Below are 21,800 nucleotides of genomic sequence, written 5' to 3'. Positions count from 1 at the left end.
GTATTTTGTCTCTAATTCTCTTTCTCCTTCAATTCCTTCATTTTAAGTTTGTTTATTCTTCAGCTTAATATATAAAAAAAGTGTTCAAATTATATCTTTTTCTTTTCATTTAATTTAGGTGCATAAAGTTTTTCAGTTAATATAGGTGTCAACGTAATAATTTTAAATGTTCTGACCGTAACGGTAATTAATTTTTTTTTGTTAAATAACACTTGTCGTGTTTATATATATTTTGAAATTTTTATTTAAAATAAAAATTTTAAAAATATTATTATTTTTAAAAGATTCCTGAATTTATCTAAAATCTCAAAAAAAAAACCCTAAAATCTCTAATTTTAATCCTTTTATTGTCGCTGCCAACCATCTCCGGTCATCGTTTCCACTGTCAGTCGGCCACCCATTTCTCATCACTCATTTATTGACAGATCATCATCCTTGCTGTCACTTCAAATCCTTAAATTCTCAAATCTCTAAACTTTAATCCTTAAAATCTCAAATATCTAATTTCTAATTTGTGGTTACTAATCACCGCCGAACACCCCCATAAAATTTAATTTCGACGCCGGCTGTGGGGTCGTGGAGTCCCATCAGATTTTAATTCCAACCATGCTGTTGTGGAGTCTTGGAGTCACCATCGTCGGCTATGGTGTCTTGCTTTGCTTTTAGGTTTTCTTTAATAATAATATTTTTAATTTGACTCAATTTGATTAAACTCGATTGAATACTCAACCTTATCTTAGATAAGACATGTATCTTGCGATTTAAGGGGGAAATAACATATTACTCACCAATGTACTATTTTTTGTTATAGCAATGTAAAGTTATCAATTTGATCGGATTCGAGTCGGACATTTATGATTTTGTTTTCGAATCAAACTTAATCAAGAAAGCTTTCATTGCTTTTATCACCTACCTAAGGAATCTAAAAACAACCAGAATAGAGAATTCAACTTCCAAGTCAGCATCAGTCACACGATATCCCATTATTGTTTGAAAGATCATTCAACCAGCAAATTCTAAAAACTAGGGCTCCCCTAATCATCCGTTGCTGTTGCACCTTAAAATTAATAATCATAGAAAAGAAGAAATTGAGTACTAGAATGAACCCTAATTTAAAGAAATCCACCAAACTAGTAGATGTGCCAACAACATTGTTGTTGCTTCATGCACAATCCTCGTAGATGTTTTGTCTTCATCAAGTAACTGGTGTTTCTTCACTTCCAAGCACAATGAAACTAAAGTATCATACCAATATCTTTCACCAGTTTTTAATGTATTTGCAGCTCAAATATAAACATGCCATGCATCAGACATTTCAGGTAAAACATGAGGCCTAAGACAAGTCAAGTCCTCAATTCCAAGGTCCTCCTTTTAGGGGTTTTCTTTGCTTTTCTCCTCCTTTTCGTGTTGAGATCAAGTTTATCGTCGTCTCCGAGCACGTTGCGAAATTTTGCTGTATCTAAAACGTCTAGTCCTGTCGAAGAAAGCAAGGATTGTTCTCCGTCATGCAACAAGATACCACATGCTCTTGCCCAAGCTCTCGTCCACTACGCGACTTCGAGTATCACCCCGCAACAGACGTTGAAGGAGATCTCGGTCACGGCGAAGATACTAGAGAAGAAGTCACCTTGCAACTTCCTAGTGTTCGGTCTGGGCCATGATAGCCTTATGTGGAGTTCGCTCAACTACGGTGGACGAACGGTTTTCCTCGAAGAAGACGAGGCCTGGATCGAGCAAATCCGACGCCGGTTCCCCATGTTAGAGTCCTACCATGTCACGTATGACAGCAAGGTGAACCAAGCCGATAATCTCATGGACGTGGGCAGAGGGCCCGAATGCACAGCAATCACAGACCCTAAATACTCAATGTGCCAACTTGCATTGAAAGGTTTGCCGAGTGAAGTTTACGAGATGAAATGGGACTTAATAATGGTAGACGCGCCGACCGGGTATTATGAGGACGCTCCGGGGAGGATGACCGCCATATACACCGCAGGTATGATGGCGAAGAATAAAGAGAAAGGAGTGACCGACGTGTTCGTGCATGATGTGAACCGAGTCGTGGAAGATAAATTCTCCATGGCATTTTTGTGTGAAGGGTACATGAAGAAGCAAGAAGGGAGGCTTAGACACTTCAGAATCCCTAGCCATAAGGATGGCTTGGAAAGGCCATTTTGCCCAGAGTGATGATTTTACAAATTATTTGTTATATTGTTGATTGATGATGTTTCATGGGGAATTATCCTTTTTGTTCAAAATCGGAAGAATAAATATAAAATTGAAATTTTATCTCATAATTACAATAGTAGAATAATATTATTAATTTCCACAAAAGGCCGAAATCTAAAATAATTTTATAAGTGATTTGAATTTCTATAATAATAATAAGAATAAACTACATATTTAGTACTTCAACTATTACTTTTGTTCCGTTTTGGTTACCTTACTATTTTTTGTTTTAAAATCATACATATCATCGTTTTAGTTTCATTTTGGTCACCTACTGTTAAAAAATTAATGGTGACAAACCAAAGTGAAATGAAAATATAACGTTATGATTTTGAGAAAAATAATAGTTGAGTGATAAAAACGTAATAAAAGTGATATTAGGAGTATAGTTTACCCTAATAATAATAATTAAAAAGATAAACTACATGATTGGTACCTAAATTATCAATTTTCTATCATTTTAGTACCTAAACTTTCATTTATTTCAAAATCATACTTAATGTTTATTATTGTTTCATTTTAGTACCCGTCGTTAATTATCTTCTCACTCTTATTTTGATCACTAATGTTTAAAAAACTTCAATTTACCTACTCAACATTCAAATTGCTCATGATTTAATCACTCTAATTTATTTTATTAATAGTTTTTGTGACATGAAAATTATTATTATTATTTTATTAATATATAATTAAAATAAAAAATTAAATTTAAAAGTTAGAGTGATTAATTAGGAGTAATTTAAAAGTTAAGTAATTAAATAAAAAAAACTTCAGCGACCAAATATGAGTGAAAAGATGGTTGAATGATAAATGATTTAATTTACCTATAGAAAAGTGTCATATTGTAACCATTCTGTTTAGTTTATAACGGTGAAGTACCAAAACGAAATAAAAAGTAAACAATATATATGATTTTAAAATAAATGAAAGTTTAGATATTAAAATGAAATAAAACTAATAATTTAGATACTAAATGTATAATTTACCCTAAGTAATAAAGAAATGGAATTGAGAGGGATAGACAAATAGAGCGGCAATCGGAAGAAACTAAAAACACGAACTTTCCCTTTTCTCTGCCGAACTCTCCGTTCTTTCGTCTCAGATTTTCAAGTCTTTTGGATCTCAAAATGAGCAACGAATAGTGAGCCTTCTTTCTTTTTGATTTTATGTTTTATTTCCATTTCTGTATATTTCTACTCGCATTTCTTTTGAAAAAAAAGTTAAATCTGTGTTCTTCTCTCTCTCTCTATCTATCTATCTACTCGCATTTCTTTTAAGAGTTTTAAGTGTGCGTGTTTAAATTTTTCCAGGATGATTCTTACGTGGATAGCTACATCAGTACCATCGGTGTTGATTTTGTGAGTTTCCTTCTCTCTGTTGTATAAATATATGGAGATTTTTCTAAATGTACTAAAAATGTGAAATTTATCTTATTTAATTGTTTATATTTAGAAAATCAGAACTGTGGAGCTTGATGGCTAGACAATCAAGCTGCAAATTGTGAGTATAGCATGTTTCCTAAAAAAAAAAAAAAGTGGTGCTAGGCATTTGGTATCATGTACATTTAAGCCTGTAATCGTTATTTTGAAGTTTGTTTCTGCTCAAAGCTTGTTGCCTTGTTCTATCCTTATTGTTCGGAACTTTATAATTATACATGTTTAATAAAGCTAGTTGACTTGTGAGAATCTTGAGTCAAATTGTTGGTTTCATGGCGGAAACAACACGCCACAGCATAGATTAGGTAGTTGAACTATACTATGTTTTTCAGCAACGATGTAAAAGGGCCACTACCAATGTTTGTCTTATCCTATTTATGAATTTAATAGGAAACGAGGGCTTGCATAGCTAAAATAACCTTCAGTTTTGATGTACCAGAAAAGTGAGTTTGATTGTGTCATGATGCAGGAATTTTCAGTTGTGGCCGATGGGATGGTGTTTGTAGGACTAGTTTAATTTGTTAATCCAATTTTCCCGTGACAGTTGACTACTTGACTGTGGCTGTCTAGTGTTGGGATAAATGAGCAAGGAATAATCATGCATTGTTCTCCTCTACCCCCTCCCCCACTTTTCAGCCGTCTCTATTAACATGTGATGTTCTACTCTTCTTTGTTTAGTGGGATACTGCTGGACAGGAGCGTTTTCGGACTATCACGAGCAGTTATTATCGAGGAGCTCATGGGATAATTGTAAGAAACTGAACCCGTCTGAAATGTAAATCATAAATTATTATCCAGAAGTAAATCTTGGCGGTGTGTTTCAAACAAATTTGATCATCATTCATCACATTATCTGTTGATTTCTGTTCTTGTAATTACAATAAACATAATACAGTAAATATTCCAGATTTTGTTTCAACGTGTAAATTGTCATGTGATCCTAAAATTACATTTCTTATTATGTATTTTTCAAGTTGGTGAAAGAAGGGGGGTTACTTTTTAAGAGATCTTTAAATCTTAGCATAACGAAGAACTCAATTAGAAGGTGGTGGTGCTTTTTCTTCTGAAATGATTGTTAGCTGTATCACTTTCTTATTTCTCGTTTCTGACACTGCATAAACGTCTCACTATCCTTCTGTTTATTGGGATTGGAACATATTGTCTACTATGTTACCGAGATGGAGAGCTTCAATAATGCCAAGCAATGGTTGAATGAGATTGATAGATATGCTAATGACAGTGTATGCAAGCTTCTGGTTGGCAACAAATGTGATTTAGTTGAGAACAAGGATGTCGACACGCAAACAGCAAAGGTAATGTGCTGTTACTTTTAATGTTTGAAGTTTCATCATCAGTTAATCCACGTATTTTCCAGAGATGTTCCTTTCCTTTTGAAACTAATGGATATTGATTGTTAAGATGACAAATTGTGTAAACAGATGGAACCAGCTGCTGCTGCTGAAATAATTTACCTTGGCATCATAATGTGATTAATTTGCGATTCTGTTGTTCAATGAACTGCAGGCATTTGCTGATGAACTCGGGATTCCTTTCCTGGAGACGAGTGCTAAAGATACAATCAATGTGGAGCAGGCTTTCTTAACCATGGCTGGTGAAATCAAGAAAAAGTAAAACGACTTCCAACTCTTCCATGTGTTCCTTTTCTTAACCTGTTTGCTAGTAATTGGTTAATTGTCTATTAGTAAGATGTCACCATTGTCACTGGCCAATAGTTTCCCTTTGCACTTCGGAGCAATTAACTCTTTCTTTCGATTCAATAGTCACCGGCCTAGTTTGTCTAAGAAAAATCATTTTCGTTTGTGTCTAAATCTCCACCTTTATTCATTTATTTATGTTTTTCATATCATTTTTAATGAAGTTGACCTATATGGTTTCTTATCAAAACCTTTTCAGAATGGGTAGCCAACCAGCTGCGAACAGGTCAACCGGAACCGTCGAAATGAAAGGACAGGTCAACCGGAACCGTCGAAATGAAAGGACAGTCGATTGAACAGAAGAACAACTGCTGTGGCTAGTCGACCATGTAGCGATCTAACTCTTTTTAGAGAGACCATAAACATGTTGCATATCATATGAACCTTTCGGAAACGTAAAGTGTTGGCTGTTTGAACCCTCTGTTTTAAGCGCAAGTTGTGATGATTGTTAATAACTTGCAACTTATGTTTAGATTACTTACCATGTGCGTATCTATTTCTAAACTAAGCTAAATTTAAATGGAACTGAAATAGATTTCTGTGTCAGATAAGAACGACAATTCGGATATCTATAATTTGTGAATTATCTTAATCTATACATTTATTTAAAAATTCAAATCCATTTTATATTTAGATATTACTATCCAAATCAGAGTTGAATTTATTATCCATTAGATATCTAAATATGTAAAAGTAAATTATATATTTTAAAGTTTAATATGTATATAAAAAATTTAAATCATCATGGAATTAAACATATATTTTTTTTTTATAATCCAAAGTCGGAATCTGCAAAAATAACACGGATAGACATTTTAAGGTGTTTAATATTCGACATTAAATAATAATTTTAACATGCATTTCATATTTTTGAATTGTCATCCTTGTGTTGGTCAGCTGAATTTGTTTACCATCTATACTCATTAAATTTGAGTATTAATATATGAATTCAAGAATTAATTATTCATCAGATATTCAAATCTATTAAATATTTTTAAATAAAAAAATTCAGACATTTTAATCCGAATCTTTTGAAAGTTTAATTAATTGATTCTCATCATGATTATCTGAATTTGCATTTATTTTGTACTCATGTTATGTAAAATAATTGAGAAATCCGAATATTATATGAAATCACAATAATAAAATTTGTAAGATATTCATAAATATTTGAATTTGTCCATTGACATGGGTAAATAGGTATGGTAAACAAAACGAATCAATCAATAACACTTGGCAATCATAACAAAATCATCATTAACATCCACTGACATGCAGTAATGCATGAATGGTTCAAATGTTTGTGACAGTCACAAAAGGAGTCTACAATAAAACCCTCAACTTCATTACGAGGAAGATGAAGTTCAGGATGATGTGCAGCAAGCCTTTTTTGAGTCGGCTGCCCAAGTCCCAACATCAATGGTCTTCCCTTCTTTAATACTCGCAGGCGTCGGTTCATCTGAAGAAAGAGATTTTTTACTAATTATGCGGTATATTTCGGAAAGAATGGTCTGGAAAGCCTTCTCGACATTCGTTGCTTCTAGTGCAGATGTCTTGATAAACGAAAGTCCCTCTTTCTCCGCAAAGCTGACTGTCCTCCGTGCCCGGAGATGCTTTAAATCAGTCTTGTTCCCGATCATCATAATCACGATATTTTAATCCGCATGGTCCCTGAGTTCCTTCAGCCATCGGCTTACATTTTCGAATGTTGTCGGCTTGGTAACATCATAGACCAGAAGAGCTCAAATCGTCTCGGCAAATCCGGATTAGCCAAGAACAACCTCCCAAAGGCAACCAAATCTGAGTAATTATCAGCAATAGCCATGTTACCATCATCTCTATTGTACCCTCCTGCAGCAATGAAAGTGCCCTTAAAGGCCTTCCTCATTGGGAGAAGACTATGAGGAGTTTCGTACTTGTCGTTTATTTTAATCATCCGTGGCTCGATAACGTGCGGATAAATGATGCCGAATTCATTAACTGCATTCGCCATGTAAACACCTAGTTCTTCGGGGTTTGATTCGCTAGCTTCCATGTAGCTAGCATAAGGTGATAGCCTCATTCCGATCCTGTCTGGTTCGATTTCGTTAACCACTACTTCGACGATCTCGAGCGGAAACCGGCAACGGTTCTCCAAGCTTCCGCCATACTCATCTGTTCTGTCATTTACTTGGTCTTTCATGAATTGATCAAGTAAGTAACCATTTGCACCATGGATCTCAACTCCATCAAATCCTGCTTAATTAATATTGGAACTTTTAATTTCAATAATCAATGTTCAGTAACTCAAAGTTTAAAGCATCATGTGTATTCTCACCCGCTTCGATGGTATTTCGGGCCGCCAGCCTGAAGTCATTGACAATGCCGGGGATTTCATCGGTTCTAAGCCGACGAGGAGGTGACCAATCCATGCCTTCAAGGCCTGGTGTCACTCCTTTATCAGTACAAGAGACCGGAGCTTGACCATTAGGCTGAAAAGCTGTGATAGAAGATTACGTACAAGGTATAAGAAACTCTGTTTTCTTTTAGTAAAGTCATTTTAATGAATTGGGTTCTGTATCTTCAATTCTTCACCTGAATGAAACAATTCTAAGCATTGTGGTATATAGTATATACACTATACTATAGGATGAGCTAGTTTACTTCATGAGTTTTGGTGTTCGATAATCATATATATATATATAGGTTTTGGTTGTATCTGAAATTGAACTCCGTCAAATCTTATTTAAACCCAAAATCTTATTAAAGGGACATCAAACCTCTAATCACTCACATATGTTTCTATATGAATTGCAATTCCATATGTTATCTTTATTTCCCTGTCTCTTAACTAGGCCAGGCTCAAATGAAGTGCCGTAGTAGGTAGACGTGCGGTCGGATGCTTTATATTGTGCATTGCCCCACAGAAAAAGGCAACTATAGCCCATGGTTCACGGCACAGGCAGCTATTAGGGGAATCTTCCCTTTTCTCTTTCTTTTAATATCTAAAAAGTGGATGAAGCAATTGACCTCAATAGTTAAGTGACTCATTATTCTTTAGAGGTCACGGGTTCAAACATCGACAGGGGTATAAGCATTCATAATTAATTAGTTGAGAGTCTTCGAACAGATACTGGCTTGTATTTACCTTAGATGTGTTAAAAAGGAAAACCCTAAAAAGTATTTAACACATCCATTTTTTGTTAAAAAAATCTATCCCTCTTTAAAACACTACAGATTTCATTTAAAGTTTATTTTTTAAGTATAACTTCACTCATTAAACTAATGAATTAATTAATTCTAATCGAATATTATAAGAACACAATAAAAGATAATACATTAAATTTAGTTTGCTTCATTTATAACTTCATAATTCAAACCTCTAATCTAATTTACTTTAATAAATCTAATATCTCGTTCTATTGTATCATCTAATAATCAATAAAAAAATATTTGGTTGAGAATTTTATCTTAAGAAAAGACAAAAGGTTCTAAAAAAGGAAAATGGCGGTAGGTAAGAAATAAATTAAGCTACATATATGATACCATAACTAGAGGCGCGGCCAACATGCCAAAGTTGACAAAAAAAGATGCCTCTCTCGTCGTGAACACCTTCCACAATTGGTTTCCAAGCTTCCACTTGCTCTTTTGTCCAGATTCCAGGTGTATCTGGGTACCTTCAAATCCAGTATGACCACTAATATCATCAAGAAACATTCATATATATATATATATATATATATATATATATATTTGCTCAAAAAAACATTCATATGTACATAATTTGTATAAGACTCTCAATGTTCGATATTCATATTAGATACCAACTAAAATTAAAATTAAATTAGATTGAATCTCCAAATGAGTGGTAACACTCTCATAATGTTGTTTTGTCTATCTATAATTTTCACACACAAAATCTTACATAAAAGACATTAAATTATTTTTTATCATTTGACTCGATAAATGCTCGTTTTGTGTATAAAATATAGATAAATCATAGATAGATGGATAGACGAAGGAAACGGAGAAAACATTACCCCTGTGCTGTATTGGAAACACCAGTGGCTTCAGCAATGAGAAATCCACCATTGGATGAACGCTGAGAGTAGTATAAGATAGCATGTGGCTGTGGAATATTGTTGTAAGACCTGCTTCTTGTCAATGGTGCTAAAACAACCCTTATCATTAATTTTAATATTTTTAAAGAAAACATTATATATATACACATGATAGAGTCAGGATAAAATTTTCGGAGATAAATAGGAATAAGATAATTATTAGAGTCTAATTATTAAACCATCGATTTAAAATTAAAATTGGAGTTGGGATCTACTTGTCTAATTTTAAAAATGAAAAGGGGCTTAGAAAGCATTTAAGCCCAAAAAACAGTAGGTCGAGACTTAATTTGTATAGTTTCAAAATTAAGAGAGACCTATAAAGAAATTCAGCAGCAACGCGTTCGTCAGTTGAGACAAATCTTCACTATATTTTGATACACCGTGAAGGAAATCGACTAGCGGATATTTTGGCCAAAATGGCACGCGCAGGAGACGGCCGATGCCACATAGAAATAACGCCCCCACCAGGCATAAGAGAAGCAATTAGAGCAGAAGAAGCAGCCAGCTTAGTATAGATTAGGTAGTTCCCCCCCCCCCCCCTTAGTTACCCAAAAAATGACTCAAATCTTCACTATATTACTAAGATTTTCAAACTGAAGAATCAACGCAAGAAAAGAAAGAGTGACAATTAAACACAAAAATTCATCAAGCCAGAATTCCAGATCACGAAAGCATGATTTCAATATGAAGATAAACTAAAACAGCAGTCGAAATTTGTTGCTGTAAGATTAAGAATAATTTGTGTGTAAAAGAAACAAACCTGTGAGAGAGGTTAAAATTCCCCATTTTGTAAGGCAAGAGAAGAGGAATGGTGGCGGAGTTGGCTGTTGCGGCCATATTTGATATCTTCTTATTCCTCCTCCTTAGTTTTCCTTTACCTTTGGCAAATTGCTGAAGAGCCACAACCTTTGAAGATTTACAGAAAAGGCAACTAAAATAGGCGGGAGGCGGCTAAGTGGAAAAAAGCTGGAAATGAGACCACGTCTTTCATTCCAAAAAACCACCACTACAATTTTCGCTTTGGATAAATATACATTTTGATAGTTGAATTGAAGGTGCAATTTTGTATCTAAATTTAACCTCAAAGTTCAATTTAATACTAAATTTATTTTGTCCAGTTAGATATATGAAATTGGCTTTTATATTTAAAGTGATATCTAAATTTAATTTCAGTGTTCAAATAAATTATTTATCTTAAATTTTTAATTTTGATTAAAAAATAAAATTGATATTCTTTAATAAAAAAATATGTATTAAACTGAAACTCAAAGTCAATTTTAGATACTTAATTAGACACCACAAAAGGTTTAGATACAAATGACACCATAAAATCAAATTTGGGTACAAAAATACATATTTACCTTTTCATTTTCATGCGCTAACTATTATTACTAGAGGTGTAAATAAACATAGTGTTTGAGAATTTGTTTGTCAACAGTTTGTATAATGTTCATTTATGTATGTTTATTTGTATGAACAAAGTTTTTGTGTTCATTTAATAAGCGAATGAACATGAACATATGTATGTTCGGTTTATTTTTGTCAACGAATAAGTTTGTTTATTGATTCATTTATAAGTTTGTTTAGAGACTCGTTTACTATTTTTTTTACATTTAAAATATTGGTGAAGATAGAGACTAATTTGAATATAAGATGAATTTTGAATTTAAAATTGTAAAGCCTATGAAACTTAAAGACTAAGTGGCACAATTTCATTATTTTTCTTTGACTTGCAAATGAAATAATAAAAAGAGTGTTAATTATCTAACATTAATTGAATATGTTTGTGAACATTAAATTAATATTTCATTAACACTAAAAAACATGTTATTGAATGTTAAATAAACATAAACGTAATATTAAAGAACAAACATAAATCAAACATAAATCTTTTAAAAAATAAACAAACGAATATGAATATAATTTTATTCATTCAAATTTAATTTATTTATACCTAAAATATTGTGCAATTTGCAAATATTAGCGTTTTCATCAACGTATTTGGGCTCCCATAGAATTTAAACTATACCGTATCTAAAATATAAAATCCTTTGTGGTTAGGATCGTTCATACTAAAATTTTAAATTTGTAGTTCGATAATATTACGGTTAGACCACCTAATCAATATCTCATACATCATTCAACTCCACTATAATCCTCTAATTTAATATAATTCTATTTGTATATGAATTAAGGATGTTAAAAGAATTAATATTTTTTTTTTGAAGTTTTAAGTTCGAACATTATAATATACTAAATATGTGAACTTTTAAATCAATTAATTAATAATTATTTTTAAACGTTTATTATGTTAATAAAAAATAAAATATATGACAATTTGACTTAAAACCCTAATTTTGCAGGACTGTCTTACTCATGTCTCTACTAGCTCCCTCACTCTGGGTAGAAAGGTTCTTCATCGGGGTATACTTAATTTGCACTAAATTTGGTTGGCATATTCAAGTATCTGTTAAAATGATCCGGGTTTATCTATCGAATTTCTTTGTTTTAACTGAACTCGCCTTTGTTTTCTCTGTTTCAGATCTAATCTCGGAGTGTTAAACGTTTTCTTCGTTAAGCTATGGCTCTTGTGAGTTCATTTCTTCTTCAATTAGATCGTTGTAACCAGTATTTTTTTCGATGCACTTCGTTTCTTATGATATATTTTTTGAGATTTCTTGAGTGAGCATTAGACTAGCATAATCTTTACTTTGCATCTTTCTTATCAGGTATTCTGTGTGTTTGGGAATTTAAATCCTTTTTTTGTTGTTTTTGCTGTTTGCTATTTTGCTAAAATCAAGTTGTAACGAGAAAATATCGTATCTGGATAAAAATTTTGAATAATTCGGGACAAGTACTATCAGTTCTAACAGCATGATTTCTTATAGAAGTAAAACCACACTGTTATATATTTTTTCATTCTGATTCGACTGGCAATGAATTTCTGACTTGCTTCAAGCTTTTCCTTTATAGTCATTCGAGTAATTGTTGGACTCGGTTCGTGCTTTGAATTGTGAACCATTTTACTTTCCTCAATAACACATTTGTTTGACCTATTTTGTAGATCTTGCATGCTGTGAAGACCAATAAGAATTCATTCAAGATTCTCATTGCCGCAGAGTACAGTGGTATAGATGTCAAACTTGCTGACAATTTCGAGAAGGGCTTCTCAAATAAAACACCCGAATTTCTCAAGATGTCAAACATGCTGGTTTTTTAAGTTCCTGTGTTGGAAACACCTGATGGTCCCATTTTTGAAAGCAACGCCATTGCTCGATATGGTTTGAACTCATTACTCCCTTAATCTTCACCAGAGGTCTTCAAATGATCCTCTTAAAACTAATTGGTCTTTTTATTGTTGCTTTAGTTACTCGCTTGAAGGCTGATAATTCTCTGTATGGTTCGTCTCTTTACGAATGTGTAAGATTTTTCACTTGTTTTCGGCACTTCGATTAGATTTTTTTTATGATTTTACTTTGCTACCCTATATGATGTTTTATTTCTTTCATGTGGATTTTTTTAGGCCCTTATTGAACAAAGGATTGATTTTGCTTCACTGGAAATTGATGCTAATATCATTTCTTGGATTAGACCAAGGATGGGGCGTGCTGTGTATCTTCCCCCAGTACGTTTTTTCTCCCATATATTTATTTTCATCCCTCATTCTCTGCTTACCTATCAGTTAAAATTTTGTTGAATATGTTAAGCGAATGTTATTCTGTCTCGGCTTTCTCATATAATTGGTCCCTTTTTCGTTTATTAAATTGTAAATATGTTTCTTCAATGCTCGGTTTTAAAAGTTAATTGCAATTTCATTGTTATGAAATAAGTATGGCATTGAAAACTAGATATTCTTGTCTATAATGAAAAAAGATTGATGATTCCCGGTTCTTCTGATCTTAGTATTATTTCGTTTGGTTTTACCATCCTTAATCCTTTAACTTCTATGGATGGCCTTGCGTGTAGGCCGAGGAAGCAACAATTGCTGCGTTGAAGAGAGCATTGGGTGCTCTAAACACTCATCTCGCTGACAACACGTACCTGGTCGGACATTCTGTGACCCTTGCTGATATTGTTATGAGAATGAACCTTTTTTTGGGTTTTACCTGTTTGATGACCAAGAGTTTTACCTCGGAATTTCCTCATGTCGAGAGGTACTACTGGACAATGGTTAATCAACCGAATTTTAAAAAGATTATGGGCGAGGTCAAGCAGACAGAATCTGCATTACCCATTCCTTCTAAGAAGCCATTGCTGCCAAAAGAAGCTAAATCAAAGGTCAAGGATGAACCAAAGAAAGAAGCCAAGAAAGAAACCGAGAAGGAGCCTGCAAAGCCCAGAGCAGAGGCTGCGGAGGAGGAAGAGGCACCAAAGCCGAAACCTAAGAATCCTCTCGATTTGCTGCCTCCAAGTAAGATGGTACTGGATGACTGGAAGAGGCTGTACTCTAACATGAAGACAAACTTCCGCAAAGTCGCAATCAAAGGTATCCCACATCCCGACTTGACTTGTTTGTACAATTCTTTCAACTTATACTTCAATACATTCTTCGTATTACATGCAAACAAGAACAACATTTTTACTATGAAGAATCTTCAAGGAATGGATAATCGGTGTATCCGACGACTGGATCCGGGATGTAAAAAGTGTTCCGATTGTACATATTAAGAGAAGCATCAAGCTCAAATCGTCTCGGCAAATCCGGATTAGCCAAGAACAACCTCCCAAAGGCAACCAAATCTGAGTAATTATCAGCAATAGCCATGTTACCATCATCTCTATTGTACCCTCCTGCAGCAATGAAAGTGCCCTTAAAGGCCTTCCTCATTGGGAGAAGACTATGAGGAGTTTCGTACTTGTCGTTTATTTTAATCATCTGTGGCTCGATAACGTGCAGATAAATGATGCCGAATTCATTAACTGCATTCGCCATGTAAACACCTAGTTCTTCGGGGGTTGATTCGCTAGCTTCCATGTAGCTAGCATAAGGTGATAGTCTCATTCCGACCCTGTCTGGTCCAATTTCGTTCACCACTGCTTCGACGATCTCGAGCGGAAACTGGCACCGGTTCTCCAAGCTTCCGCCATACTCATCTGTTCTGTCATTTACTTGGTCTTTCATGAACTGATCAAGTAAGTAACCATTTGCACCATGGATCTCAACTCCATCAAATCCTGCTTAATTAATATTGGAACTTTTAATTTCAATAATCAATGTTCAGTAACTCAAAGCTTAAAGCATCATGTGTATTCTCACCCGCTTCGATGGCATTTCGGGCCGCCAGCCTGAAGTCGTTGACAACGCCGGGGATTTCATCGGTTCTAAGCCGACGAGGTGGTGACCAATCCATGCCATCAAGGCCTGGTGTCACTCCTTTATCAGTACAAGAGACCGGAGCTTTACCATTAGGCTGAAAAGCTGTGATAGAAAATTACGTACAAGGTATAAGAAACTCTGTTTTCTTTTAGTAAAGTCATTTTAATGAATTGGGTTCTGTATCTTCAATTCTTCACCTGAATGAAACAATTCTAAGCGTTGTGGTATATAGTATATACACTATACTATAGGATGAGCTAGTTTACCTCATGATTTTTGGTGTTCGATAATCATATATATATATATAGGTTTTGGTTGTATCTGAAATTGAACTCCGTCAAATCTTATTTAAACCCAAAATCTTATTAAAGGGCCATCAAACATCTATTCACTCACATATGTTTCTATATGAATTGCAATTCCATATGTTATCTTTATTTCCCTGTCTCTTGACTAGGCCAGGCTCAAATGAAGTGCCGTAGTAGGTAGACGTGCGGTCGGATGCTTTATATTGTGCATTGCCCCACAGAAAAAGGCAACTATAGCCCATGGTTCACGGCGCACAGGCAGCTATTAGGGGAATCTTCCCTTTTCTCTTACTTTTAATATCTAAAAAGTGGATGAACCAATTCACCTCGATGGTTGAGAGACTCATCATTCTTCAGAGGTCACGAGTTACATCGACAGGGGTATAAGCATTCATAATTAATTAGTTGAGAGTATTTGAACAGATACTGCCTTATATTTATTTTAGATGTATTAAAAAGAAAAATCCTAAAAAGTATTTAACTCGTCCATTTTTGGTTAAAAAAATCTATCCCTTTTTAAAACACTACATATTTCATTTAAAGTTTATTTTTTAAGTATAATTTCAGGCATTGAATTAATGGATTAACTAATTCGAATAGAATATTATAAGAACACAATAAAAGATAATGCGTTAAATTTAGTTTGCTTCATTTATAACTTCATAATTCGAACCTCTAATTTAATTTACTTTAATAAATCTAATATCTAATTCTATTATATCATCTAATAATCAATAATTTTTTTTGGTTGAAAATTTTATCTTAAGAAAAGACAAAAGTTTCTAAAAAAGGAAAAAGAAATAAATTAAGCTACATATATGATACCATAACTAGAGGCGCGGCCGACATGCCAAAGTTGACAAAAAAAGATGCCTCCCTCGTCGTGAACACCTTCCACAATTGGTTTCCAAGCTTCCACTTGCTCTTTTGTCCAGATTCCAGGTGTATCTGGGTACCTTCAAATCCAGTATGATCACTAATATCATCAAGCAACGATCATATATATATATATATATATTCACATTTATATATACATAATTTGTATAAGACTCTCCATGTTCGATATTCATATTAGATACCAACTAAAATTAAAATTAAATTAGACTGAATCTCCAAATGAGTGGTCACACTCTCATAATGTTGTTTTGTCCATCTATAATTTTCACACACAAAATCTTACATAAAAGACATTAAATTATTTTTTTATCACTTGACTCGATAAATGCTTGTTTTATGTATAGAATATAGATAGATCATAGATAAATGGATAGAGTAAGGAAACGGAGAAAACATTACCCCTGTGCTGTATTGGAAACACCAGTGGCTTCAGCAATGAGAAATCCACCATTGGATGAACGCTGAGAGTAGTATAAGATAGCATGTGGCTGTGGAATATTGTTGTAAGACCTGCTTCTTGTCAATGGTGCTAAAACAACCCTGTATCATTAATTTCAATATTTTTAAAGAAAACATTATATATATACACATGATAGAGTCAGGATAAAATTTTCGGAGATAAATAGGAATAAGATAATTATTAGAGTATAATTATTAAACCATCAATTTAAAATTAAAATTGGAGTTGGGATCTACTTGTTTAGTTTTAAAATGAAAAGGGACTTGCAAAGCATTTAAGCCCAAAAAACAGTAGGTCGAGACTTAATTTGTATAGTTTCAAAATTAAGAGAGACCTATAAAGAAATTGTATCAAATAAATATAGGGGTGAAGATTTAATTTGCCTAATTTTAAAATTAAGAGGAGTTAAAAATCAATTAATCAAAAAATTAAAGAAACAATACTTAATTATCTAACTAAAATTAGAAGGGGCTTAAAAATAATTAAATCTAAAAGTTTTAGGGGTAAATGACCTTTTTTATTACACATTGCTTCGTTCCTGTATACACACGCAATTATGTGGGTGAAAAACAGGAGAAGTTCAACAACAACAAAAATCTATGCATTGGTTGCCTAAGCTATGGACAAATAAGGGACCACAATTTTGTATCCACAAATATTAATATTTTAATGTTTAATTATATATAGAGGAGTGTTTTGTCGGCACATATTTAAGAGATCAAAGTTATGCTTGGAGTCTTTGTATTTTTCGCGTATTTGAAATTTAATCTTCGATTTAAAAATTGAAGTTCGATTATGAAAAACGAGTTCTGTTAACTAGATTAGTATCATTAATGTGAACTAATTGCGGACTTCAATTTTCAAATCAAAGAGTAGAGGGATTAAACTATAAATCTGCAAAGAGTACAGGGAATAGAAGCAAATTTGATCAATCTGATACTTCTGTTTAAAATTCAGCAGCAACGCGTTCGTCAATTGAGACAAATCTTCACTATATTTTGATACACCGTGAAGGAAATCGACTAGCGGATGTTTTGGCCAGAATGGCACGCGCAGGAGACGGCCGGATGCCAGAGAGAATACCGCCCCCACCAGGCATAAGAGAGAATATATTAGGGCAGAAGAAGCAGCCAGCTTAGTATAGATAGGTAGTTCCCCCCCACCCCCTTTAGTTACCCAAAAAATGACTCAAATCTTCACTATATTACTAAGATTTTCAAACCGAAGAATCAACGCAAGAAAAGAAAGAGTGACAATTAAATACAAAAATTCATCAAGCCAGAATTCCAGATCACGAAAGCATGATTTCAATATGAAGATAAACTAAAACAGCAGTCGTAATTTGTTGCTGTAAGATTAAGAATAATTTGTGTGTAAAAGAAACAAACCTGTGAGAGAGGTTAAAATTCCCCATTTTGTAAGGCAAGAGAAGAGGAATGGTGGCGGAGTTGGCTGTTGCGGCCATATTTGATATCTTCTTATTCCTCCTCCTTAGTTTTCCTTTACCTTTGGCAAATTGCTGAAGAGCCACAACCTTTGAAGATTTACAGAAAAGGCAACTAAAATAGGCGGGAGGCGGCTAAGTGGAAAAAAGCTGGAAATGAGACCACGTCTTTCATTCCAAAAAACCACCACTGCAATTTTCGCTTCGGATAAGTATACATTTTGATAGTTGAATTGAAGGTGCAATTTTGTATCTAAATTTAACCTCAAAGTTCAATTTAATACTAAATTTATTTTGTCCAGTTAGATATATGAAATTGGCTTTTATATTTAAAATGATATCTAAATTTAATTTCATTGTTCAAATAAATTATTTATCTTAAATTTTAATTTTGATTAAAAAATAAAATTGATATTCTTTAATAAAAAAATATGTATTAAACTGAAACTCAAAGTCAATTTTAGATACTTAATTAGACACCACAAAAGGTTTAGATACAAATGATACCTTAAAATCAAATTTAGGTACAAAAATACATATTTACCTTTTCATTTTCATGCGCTAACTATTATTATTAGAGGTGTAAATGAACATAGTGTTTGAGAATTTGTTTGTCAACAGTTTGTATAATGTTCATTTATGTATGTTTATTTGTATGAACAAAGTTTTTGTGTTCATTTAATAAGCGAATGAACATGAACATATGTATGTTCGGTTTATTTTTGTCAACGAATAAGTTTGTTTATTGATTCGTTTATAAGTTTGTTTAGAGACTCGTTTACTATTTTTTTTACATTTAAAATATTGGTGAAGATAGAGACTAATTTGAATATAAGATGAATTTTGAATTTAAAATTGTAAAGCCTATGAAACTTAAAGACTAAGTGGCACAGTTTCATTATTTTTATTTAACTTGTAAATGAAATAGTAAAAAGAGAGTGTTAGTTATATAAATAAATATGTTTGTGAACATTAAATTAATATTTCATGAACACTAAAAAATATGTTAGTGAATATTAAATAAACATAAATGTAATACTAAAAATTTAAATAAACATAAATCTTTTAAAAAATAAATAAATGAATATAAATATAACTTTATTCATTTAAAATTAATTCTTTTATACCCAAAATGACGTTCAATTTGCAAATATTAGCGTTTTCATCAACGTATTTGGGCTCCCATAGAATTTAAACTATATCGTATCTAAAATATAAAATCCTTTGTGGTTTGGATCGTTCAAACTAAAATTTTAAATTTGTAGTTTGATAATATTACGGTTAGACGAGAACTTCTGCTGTGCGGCGTCTAAAAACGGCGTGACCGGTTAAACAAGTGACCGGTTAAAATTTAGATTATTTATGTTATATAATTTAATCGAAAATATTATCAAGCACAATAACATATTAGGTAGCGCTTAGATAATGTAGTAGGTAGCGCTTATATAATAAAATATGCATTTAACTGGAAATATTATCAAGTACAATAACAAATTAGGTAGCGCTTATATAATGTAATAGGTAGCGCTTATATTGATCTATTTTCTCATAAAAACGGTAAATTTAACCCGGTTACAATATAAATTGACATATTACATTATAAATATCGGTTTTGATGTTTTCAGGATCGATACAATTTTAAATGTATCGACATTTTATGCGTGCAACTCGTTTGTGCTTTATTTTGGAAAAAAGTATCGACACATATTTAACGAGTGTCGATACATAATGTAGACCTATTTGCTAATTAACCGATATATTTTAACCGGTTACATTGTAAATTTATCTGTTACATAATAATTATCGATTTCGATGTTTCGAGGATCGATACTTTTTAAAAATATATCGACACTTTATGCGTACACCTCGTTTGCCATTCATTTTGAAAAAATGTATCGACACAAATTAAATAAAGTGTCGATACTTTATGTTGACCTATTCTCTCATGAACCCGATATATTTCTACCGGTTACATTGAAAATTTACCTATTACATTATATTTATCGACACAAAATCTAATAGTGTCGATACTTTATGTTAACCTGTTTTATAATTAAACGGTTTATGTGTATTGGTTACATTGTCAATTTACCTATTACATTATATCATTTGTCATTAAAATAGTCTAATTTTACCACCTACATTGTAATTTTACCTATTACTTTAAAGTTATTTTACCCACCCTTTAACTACCACCACTACCAATACTACATCCTATTGAAAGCACCACTGAAACATGTTGTTCAATGAACCTTTACTTACGTACATCTCTATCAACTCCTGTTGGGACTACTGAAATTGCACAACAAAATTTTTACCATGGATCATACTGATGCAGACAATGTTAAGCCAACCGAGGAATGCAATAAAGTACATAATGTTGATGAATCTGACATATTAGTTGGTAAGCTCTTCTCTTCACGTGATCAAGCTTGGTACTTTTACAAGGAATTCGCACGGGAACATGAGTTTAGTGCACGTCGGGGAACAACACGGCTTGACATGGAAGGGAATGTGAAGACACGAGAATTTTGTTGTTCCAAAGAAGGGTTTCGAGTATCAAAAGTCAATACTGTTGATCGTCAACGTGCTCATACGCCAATCACAAGAACAGGATGCAAGGCTAGAATCGTAGTTACAACAACAAATACAAACAATCAGTGGGTTATAAGTAAGTCTTATCAGAAACATAATCATGCATTGTACACACCTGCTATGACACCATTTATGTGTTCTAATAGAGCTGTAAGTAAGGCTGATATCGATGAGGCAACAACATTGAAAGAGGTCGGTGTTGGCACGTCACAAGTAATGAACTATTTAACGCAGCAGGCATGGGGCTATCATAATGTTGGATTTACACATAAAGACCTCTACAATGCACTTCAAAGAGGCAAAGCAAAGGAAATCGTCGATGGGGATGTGAATGCGCTTATTGCTTACTTTGATTATAAGAAACATGATGATCCCGGGTTTTTTGTGACATACTCGGTAGACGAATCAGGGGCGTTGCATAATCTTATTTGGTCAGATTCTACATCGAGATCAGATTACATATGCTTCGGTGATGTAATTGCGTTTGACACAACGTACAAAGATAATTTGTATGGTCGACCAATTATGCCTATTGTCGGTGTCAATCATCACCATAACACAATTGTGTTTGCTACTGCCATAATCGCTGACGAGACGTCCCAATCTTTAGAGTGGGTGCTACAGAATTTTTTAGAAGCCATGATGAACAAATCGCCTATTTCAGTTGTCACCGATGGGGATAGGGCAATGCAGAGGGCTATCAAATCTGTTATCCCTAATGCTAAGCACAGATTATGTTCTTGGCATATTTCTCGCAATGCACAAGCTAACATTAGTGACCCAAAATTTACAGCGGCATTCTCAAAATGCATGGTTTCCTGGTGGACAACCGACGAATTTGATATTCAATGGCGTTCAGTTGTTTCAAAGTTCAACGTCGAAAAACATCCATTGGTGATTGAGAAGGGAAATACTCGACACTTATGGACACAAGCATATCTAACCGGCCCTTTCTTTGCTAATATTCGCTCAACACAAAGGTACGAGTCTATGAATGCTTCACTCGCAATTGCATTGAAACACAAGAAGACATATTTAGATGTTGTTCGTGTAATTGAAGATGGAATTAGTAGAATGCGTCTGAACGAGTTGAAAGCGGATTACTTAAGTTCCCAGACGAAGCCCTTCCTGATCACAAAACTGGTTGAATTTGAAAGTCATGCTTCTGAGATTTATATGCGCGAATCTTTTCGTGCGTTCCAAGAAGAACTTCAACGGGAGACATTGTACCGGATTCAGGAAGAGATTGAGTCATTATCAGATGAATGCCAATATTTTTATTTGAAAAAATACAAAGAA

General features: G+C 33.4%; 3 protein-coding genes and 2 pseudogenes across 3 annotated transcripts; 3 read left to right on the top strand and 2 right to left on the bottom strand.

Annotated features, from left to right (window-relative positions):
• The first annotated feature begins 1,305 nt into the window (after positions 1–1,305).
• Positions 1,306–2,275, top strand: LOC120134421 (glucuronoxylan 4-O-methyltransferase 1-like). Its single transcript, XM_039150858.1, has one exon. The coding sequence runs from the start codon at positions 1,327–1,329 to the stop codon at positions 2,185–2,187; it is 861 nt and encodes a 286-aa protein (XP_039006789.1). The 5' UTR covers positions 1,306–1,326; the 3' UTR covers positions 2,188–2,275.
• A 2,547-nt stretch (positions 2,276–4,822) lies between these two features.
• LOC120134419 (ras-related protein RABD1-like) lies at positions 4,823–5,926 on the top strand. The gene is made up of 4 exons (XM_039150856.1): positions 4,823–4,978; positions 5,190–5,293; positions 5,580–5,606; positions 5,638–5,926. The coding sequence occupies exons 1-4, from the start codon at positions 4,844–4,846 to the stop codon at positions 5,699–5,701; spliced, it is 330 nt and encodes a 109-aa protein (XP_039006787.1). The 5' UTR covers positions 4,823–4,843; the 3' UTR covers positions 5,702–5,926.
• A 1,106-nt stretch (positions 5,927–7,032) lies between these two features.
• Positions 7,033–11,900, bottom strand: LOC120134266 (putative 12-oxophytodienoate reductase 11). The gene is made up of 6 exons (XM_039150726.1): positions 11,847–11,900; positions 10,241–10,431; positions 9,400–9,540; positions 8,906–9,036; positions 7,698–7,859; positions 7,033–7,615 (listed from the first exon to the last, which is right to left on the bottom strand). The coding sequence occupies exons 1-6, from the start codon at positions 11,898–11,900 to the stop codon at positions 7,074–7,076; spliced, it is 1,221 nt and encodes a 406-aa protein (XP_039006657.1). The 3' UTR covers positions 7,033–7,073.
• Positions 11,901–11,983: 83 nt separating this feature from the next.
• Positions 11,984–13,989, top strand: LOC120134265 (annotated as a pseudogene).
• Positions 13,990–14,038: 49 nt separating this feature from the next.
• The window catches only part of LOC120134136, a 25,194-nt pseudogene continuing 17,432 nt past the window's right edge, over positions 14,039–21,800 (bottom strand).

Source organism: Hibiscus syriacus, unplaced genomic scaffold, assembly GCF_006381635.1.
Source record: "Hibiscus syriacus cultivar Baekdansim isolate YM2019G1 unplaced genomic scaffold, ASM638163v2 tig00110597_pilon, whole genome shotgun sequence".
Classification (NCBI taxonomy): domain Eukaryota; kingdom Viridiplantae; phylum Streptophyta; class Magnoliopsida; order Malvales; family Malvaceae; genus Hibiscus; species Hibiscus syriacus.
The sequence above is the reverse complement of the archived record's forward strand: the minus strand, read 5'-3'. Positions and strand labels throughout refer to the sequence as shown.

Excerpts from the sequence above, each read along its gene's own strand:
- LOC120134421 (XM_039150858.1), top strand. The coding sequence starts at position 1,327 with ATGAGGCCTAAGACAAGTCAAGTCCTCAATTCCAAGGTCCTCCTTTTA.
- LOC120134419 (XM_039150856.1), top strand. The coding sequence starts at position 4,844 with ATGGAGAGCTTCAATAATGCCAAGCAATGGTTGAATGAGATTGATAGA. Across the intron at positions 5,294-5,579 it reads GCTGGTGAAATCAAGAAAAA|AATGGGTAGCCAACCAGCTG; the intron begins GTAAAACGACTT and ends AAACCTTTTCAG. Across the intron at positions 5,607-5,637 it reads AGCCAACCAGCTGCGAACAG|GTCAACCGGAACCGTCGAAA; the intron begins GTCAACCGGAAC and ends ATGAAAGGACAG.
- LOC120134266 (XM_039150726.1), bottom strand. The coding sequence starts at position 11,900 with ATGAAGAACCTTTCTACCCAGAGTGAGGGAGCTAGTAGAGACATGAGT. Across the intron at positions 9,037-9,399 it reads GTTTCCAATACAGCACAGGG|GTACCCAGATACACCTGGAA; the intron begins GTAATGTTTTCT and ends CTGGATTTGAAG. Across the intron at positions 7,616-7,697 it reads CCGAAATACCATCGAAGCGG|GATTTGATGGAGTTGAGATC; the intron begins GTGAGAATACAC and ends TTAATTAAGCAG.